This window comes from Penaeus vannamei, chromosome 17 (assembly GCF_042767895.1).
Source record: "Penaeus vannamei isolate JL-2024 chromosome 17, ASM4276789v1, whole genome shotgun sequence".
Classification (NCBI taxonomy): domain Eukaryota; kingdom Metazoa; phylum Arthropoda; class Malacostraca; order Decapoda; family Penaeidae; genus Penaeus; species Penaeus vannamei.
In genome coordinates this window covers 27,582,015-27,589,514 of record NC_091565.1, presented here as the reverse complement: position 1 = coordinate 27,589,514, position 7,500 = coordinate 27,582,015, and the positions used below count along the sequence as shown (strand labels likewise).

Genomic DNA, 7,500 nt, shown 5'->3' with positions numbered 1-7,500 from the left:
AAATTTTTGCACATTAGAATGTGAATACACTGATTATCTATAATTTCACACTCTCTTAACTCTAAAAAAAAAAAAGGGCAGCACATTAACAATCCCCCCCCACACACACACACACGTGTATATATATATATGTATATATATATGTATATATGTATATATATATATATATATATATATATATATATATATATATATATATATATATATATATATATATATATATATATATATATATATATATATATACATATATAAATATATAAATATATATATATATATATATATATATATATATATATATATATATGCTCAATCAATAAATGCATACAGTAAATTTGTATTTAAAACAACAAAAAAATACCAAACACTATGAGGGGAAAAATCAACTTACCCGAGTTTCCTTTCCAAGCATGTACTGGTACAAGATATTCTTAAGGTACTCGAATTCTGCTGCTTCCTCAAGAGCTACTCCAAGTCTGACCCCTCCACCTCCTCCTCCACTTCCACCTCCTCCTCCTCTCGTTCTTCTTTTAAGTTCTAATAGTGCCTTAAGCTCCCCTATCTCTTTGCTGAGGAAATGAAATATTATATATGTATCATATATGTATATTAAAATCCAGTTAGAGGTTATACTGGATATATCAAGTATGCACATCATATAAGTAAAAATTACACAAAACAGTAACTTTACTAACCCATGGTTCAGCTTGACTTCCTCAAGCTCCTTTCGTTGAGCAGCCACTTGCTTCTTGAGAAGTTCAACAGAATCAGTGCCACTTCTAAAGGCTGCTGCAGCCACTTGGGTTAGTCTTTCAAGTTCCTGTGAAAGATAAAAAGTCATTATAAGACATGGTGTATATAACAAGGAGACAGATTCCTTGACAATGAATGGTGACTTTACCAATACATTCGTTCTGAGCTATCCAAACTCACATCATGAGGAAAGGGCAACTTAAAACTGAGGATTTCATGAACATCATCATCTTTTACAAGTTCTACATAATAGATATAAAAGACAAGCAAAAATAGAACAGCCTAAAAAATATATAACAAGGGATTCTGGTGATGCATGTCAAACTGGGATTTGGATACTAGACCACATAGTCAGAAGCTGGGGGAGACTCTACCTGGATTTCTTCTGTGGATTCAGGTGCAGGACTCTAGAAAGCCAAAAAAAAAAAAGAAGAAAAAGAACAAAAATACAAGGTGAGAATGACAAAAATAAAACAGAACTTAAATTACTCAAAGAACTGCATTTGCAAATGATTAGGATAATAGACTACCATGCTTCACACAATTATGTAAAAACTTGCTGCTCATGCAGAATCATATTTCATCAAAATTCACTCAATCAAAATCATATCCTGAGCTATACCAAAAAGTTTTTTCACCTATACAATTACGTCTTTATGTAGATTCATGCTTGTATAATGGTATTCGATATGAATGTTTCATATAACTTGAGAAGGAAATAGAAAATGCATTACTACTGTCGCAGGAAATATATAATCATCCCTAAAACGGTCATATGCTCAGTGCTATACAGTTCCACACAGGCAAATATCATTCCAAAAAACTGAAAATACACACAAAACAAAGACTACCTGCCCTTCAGAACAGATATGACCAAGCTCTCTATGGCATACACTTACTCTGCGTTCCTTGTTCCACTCCTGTGACAATCCATCCATTTCCTCCTGTAGCTGCATCTCACGTTGCCTAACCATTTTCTCAGCTCTAGACTTCCAGGTAGCTTCAACCTCTTTGATGTGAGCCTCATGCTGAGTTGTGAGGTCTGCAAGCTGATCCTCATACTGTTGAACAAACTTGCACAGTTCCTCATCTTTCTCCTAATTAGAGGAAAATGAAGGGGGAGCACAGCAGGGAGATGGGCAGATGCAAACCATTATCAATAGGGACATGTGAGCAGGCAAGTAAGGCACACAAGATCAGAGTAAGTGTCATCAGAGGAGATGCAATAGTTGTTGAGATACACCACCAAAAAATTTATTTTTCCCATCCCAAAAAATAGTGTTTTATGCATCATTTCACAAAGATCCACAGGTAAATTGAGATCATGTTTTATAGTATTTCACAGATCAGGTGGAAAGGTTGCCAATCGCATGATAGTTTCATCCAACGTAGGCAATAATTCATTGGAGTTTCAGGGGGTTTTGTAGGGCACACACACGGTCCACAGGTGGTCATGAATCCAATACCAAATCCATGTAGGGAGAGAAAGAGGGAGTGAACATTAATAGGAGAATTCATGCATTATATAACAGACATTCCAAAGATAAAGGCATGGGAGACTGAAAATTCATCCCTGAACTGAACTGGGAAAGTTATAATATACAAAAATAAATAAACAAATAATAATAGTAATGTATCAGCCAAACTAAAGTGATTTTCACACTGACCCTGAGCTTGATGGATACACTAATTGTAAAAGAATATACCAGGAGGCTGATTCATAATACATAATAATTATTGAAAGAAAAACATGAAACACAAGACTATCTCGAACCAGTTTCCAATTAAAACTAAGACATTAATCAAATTTGTTCCTGGTTATAATCCTCTAACCTTGAGTTTGCCTTGGTACTCATGGACAACAGAGTCAAGGGCTGATGCCTTCTCCCGAGCCTCTTCCTGAGCTTCTCGTATGGCTTCGCGGTGCTGACGCACAAGGGAATTTGTTTCATTGTCTTGTTGGTCTGCACATTAAGGAAAAAAATTCAACATTAGTATCAGCATATTCACACTTCCATACTTTGTAACAAATCAAAAAATACAAATGCCTTCAGTTAAATATAGTTAAAAACAATCATGTTACATAACCAATAAACAAAAACACCAATAATAATAATAGTAATAGTAATAATAATAATCATAACAATAACAACAAAAACAACAACAACAATAACATTCATCATCATGATCTTCATCACATCACAGTAACAATAACAATAACAAAAAAAAAAAATAATAATAATAATAATAATAAAAAAAAAAAATAATAATAATAATAATAATAATAATAAAAATAATAATCATAATAATAATAACATTAATAACAATAATAATAATAATAATAATAATAATAATAATAATGATAATAATAATAGTAATAAAAATAAAAATAATAACAATAACAATAACAATAACATAACAATGACAATGACAATGACAACAGTGATAGTAATAGTAATAGTAATAGTAATAGTAATAGTAATAGTAATAGTAATAGTAATAGAAGTAGTAATAGTAATAGTAATAGTAATAGTAATAGTAATAAGAATAAGAATAAGAATAACACTAATAACACAAATAATAACAATAATAATAACAATAATAATAACAATAACAATAACAATAACAATAACAATAACAATAGTCATAGTCATAGTCATAGTCATAGTCATAGTCATAGTCATAGTCCAACTTCAAGTCCAACTTCAAGTCCAACTTCAAGTCCAACTTCAAGTCCAACTTCAAGTCCAACTTCAAGTCCAACTTCAAGTCCAACTTCAAGTCCAACTTCAAGTCCAACTTCAAGTCCAACTTCAAGTCCAACTTCAAGTCCAACTTCAAGTCCAACTTCAAGTCCAACTTCAACTTCAACTTCAACTTCAACTTCAACTTTAAGTTGAAGTTCAACTTCAAGTTCAACTTCAAGTTCAACTTCAAGTTCAACTTCAAGTTCAACTTCAAGTTCAACTTCAAGTTCAACTTCAAGTTCAACTTCAAGTTCAAGTTCAAGTTCAAGTTCAAGTTCAAGTTCAAGTTCAACTTCTTCAACTTCTTCAACTTCTTCAACTTCTTCAACTTCTTCAACTTCTTCAACTTCAACTTCAACTTCAACTTCAACTTGAAGTTCAAGTTCAAGTTCAAGTTCAAGTTCAAGTTCAAGTTCAAGTTCAAGTTCAAGTTCAAGTTCAAGTTCAAGTTCAAGTTCAAGTTCAAGTTCAAGTTCTAGTAATAGTAATAGTAATAGTAATAGTAATATTTAAAGTTATAGTTATAGTTATAGTTATAGTTATAGTTATAGTAATAGTTATAGTAATAGTTATAGTAATAGTAATAGTAATAGTAATAGTAATAGTAATAAGAATAACAAGAAAATGAATTAAAAATAACTAAATTAATAATAATAATAATAATAATAATAATAATAGTAATAATAATAATAATAATAATAATAATAATAATAATAATAATAATAATAATAATAATAATAATAATAATAATAATAATAATAATAATAATAATAATAATAATAATAATAATAATAATAATAATAGAAATAAAATTTTAACAAATAATAACAATAACAATAATAATAATCATCATCATCATAATAATAATAATAAAAAATAATAATAATAATAACAATAATGATAGTAAAAATAGTAATAGTAATAATAATAATAATAAAAACAACAATAATAACAATAACAACAACAGCAACAATAATAATAATAACAACAACAACTTGGAACACTCAGAGAGTGCATACCTCTGCCACAGCAATAAAAATATTAACACTTGAAGAATTATATTAAAATCACTTTTTTCTCAGGTACACTGGACTGTATGTGTTTACTTATCTCCCAATGCTAATAAATCCTTTAACCCTTCAGTTATGGGTACAGCTATTATGACATATTTGGGTATTACGTCATAAGGCATCATACCAAGCAAGTGGGCAGGCCAGCTGTTATCAGCACAAAACCAACCAGAAAGTTTTATCTGTTGTGTAATTATTACATCACAGAAAATTCTGGCCCTGTCATGATAAGTTTAAAAATTCCTGGATTTGAATCACATTCTAGATCACCAAAATTTAACAGCATTTAAGTTGGGCTCAGACACAGCACCAGTAAAAAATTCATGAAAATCTGTTCATAAGTTTTGAGTTATCATGTTAACCAGCTCTACGAAAAACATAACCTCCTTGGCAGAGGTAATAATATAATAATAATAATAACAAAAATAATTATAATAATAAAAATAATCTAAAAAAATTATTATGATTATACCAATAATGATAATTATAATAATAATAATAATAATAATAATAATAATAATAATAATAATAATAATAATAATAATAATAATAATAATAATAATAATAATAATAATAATAATAATAATAATAATAATAATAATAATAATAAAAATAATAATAAAAATAATAAAAATAATAATAATAATAATAATAATAATAATAATAATAACAACAACAACAACAACAACAACAACAACAACAACAACAATAACAATAACAATAACAATAACAATAACAATAACAATAATAATAATAATAATAATAATAATAATAATAATAATAATAATAATAATAATAATAATAATAATAATAATAATAATAATAATAATAATAATGATAATGATAATGATAATAATAACAATAAAAAATTATGACTATTGATGATAATTGATGATTATTGATGATTATTGATGATGATTATTGATGATGATGATTATTGATGATGATGATGATGATGATGATGATGATGATGATGATGATGATGATGATGATAACAGTGATTGATGATGATGAGATGATGATGGCTATAATGATGATGATTGGTGATGGTGATGATGATAATGATGATAATGATGATGATGGATGATGCTGCTGATGATAACAATAACAATAACAAATAAATAATTAAAACAAATAAATAATAAATAAATAAATATAAAAGAATAAATATAACAATAATAATAACAATTATAACAATTACAATAATAATAACTATATCGATAATAATGATGATAATGATGATGATGATGATGATGATGATGATATGATGATGGCAATAATGATGATGATTGGTGATGGTGATGATGATAATGATGATGATGGATGATGCTGATGATGATAACAATAACAATAACAAATAAATAATTAAAACAAATAAATAATAAATAATATATATAAAAGAATAAATATAACAATAATAATAACAATTATAACAATTACAATAATAATAACCATAGCAATAATAATGATGATAATAATAATAATAATGATGATGATGATGATGATGATGATAACAAAACATTAACAATAATATTGACAATGATAATGATAATGATAATAATAATAATAATAATAACAATAATTATACCTACTATTGAAATAACTGATCAGAACAATAACCCCAGTTACAAGTGAGTCATCCAAAAATGACAAGTAATTACCATATGCAGAAGTAATTGTTTGTTGACACTCTTGTTCCTTCACAGCAACTTGTCTCTCTGCCTCAAGAGCTATCGTTTTGATTTGTTGTCGGTGCTGCTCCTCCATCACAGCCATCTTGGACTCTACTTCTCGCACTCTTTGCCTCTGTTCTTCAACCTCTCCACTCACAACCTCAGCTAGCCTGAAATACCATTAGATACATAAATAAAATCAAACAACTAGAAAATCTATTAAAATTTATATTCACAAGCAGGTACAAAAAGAAACTTCTTGAAACAATAAGTCCTGCATACAGTTCTTGTCCTTCAAATATGAATTTACTACTCGAAAGAAAAATGTAAAACTGTCAAAGTTCAGAGACAAAAAATTATAATTATCCTTATCATATTCTTCTATATTCCAGATTCCCAATTAACCCATTGTCAGAGTAAATGCTTTGTACATGTAGTTTTGTTTTATTGAATTTAGTTTACACCTCTGTCTACCATATTTCTTGAATTTATAGGAAAATGTCTTCAGCAAGACTCTTGAGAAAAGAACATTTGGCAAGCTTCTAAATATGTTAAATTTGAAGAAAAGAAAAAAAAAAAAAAAAAAAATAGAAATACAAAAATAAAATAAAACAGTTTAAAAGACAAATATTGAGTTCTAGTTCCAAAAGCAAAAGCTCTCCATTTCTACTTACGTCAACTTTTCCTTCACTTCTCTCAAGTTTTGTTTGACCTTTACTAATTCTTCTTCTTTGGCTTGCAAAGATGATTTTAAATTTTGCAGTTCTTTTGAATGATCATCCTTATTATTTTCTGTTGTTTTTTCCATAACTTTATTAGTTACACCTTCTTCTTGAGAGGCACTACTGACTGTTTTGGAATTATTCAATTTCTCCAAGAGTGTCTTATTTTTTGATTCTAGTTCGGTTACATGTGACTGCAATTCACTAAATTTTTCAGGCATTTTGCTATGGTCTGTTAAGGCTTCAACTCTAGACTGAAGCTCCTTCCTTTCAGCTTCGAACTTGCTTAGTGATTCTTTGTCTACCTTAACTGTTTCTTCAAGCTGCCTGTTTTCCGTGGTCATCTTAGTTAGCTGGTCCTGTGTTTCGATTCGTGTCCTGCTCTCAGACTCTAGATCCCGAGCAAGTTTGCCATTCGTTTCGTTGAGCCCTTCCACTTGCTTTTGAAGGTTGAGGATGTTGTTGTTCAGAGTGTTGATGTTCTCATTAAGAGTCTGCACCTGGTTTTCTTGTGATGATAATTTCTCTTCAAGGT

General features: G+C 28.6%; 1 protein-coding gene across 2 annotated transcripts in view; it reads right to left on the bottom strand.

Annotated features, from left to right (window-relative positions):
• The window catches only part of LOC113827533 (uncharacterized), a gene marked incomplete in the record, with an annotated part of 132,083 nt that overhangs the window by 9,779 nt on the left and 114,804 nt on the right, over positions 1-7,500 (bottom strand). For both annotated transcript variants that reach the window (XM_070132145.1, XM_070132146.1), the window contains 7 exon segments: positions 392-569; positions 696-820; positions 1,128-1,160; positions 1,653-1,850; positions 2,587-2,717; positions 6,232-6,413; positions 6,918-7,500. The exon segment at positions 6,918-7,500 is cut by the window's right edge and continues 215 nt beyond it. In XM_070132145.1, the coding sequence (XP_069988246.1) occupies positions 392-569; positions 696-820; positions 1,128-1,160; positions 1,653-1,850; positions 2,587-2,717; positions 6,232-6,413; positions 6,918-7,500 (1,430 nt within the window).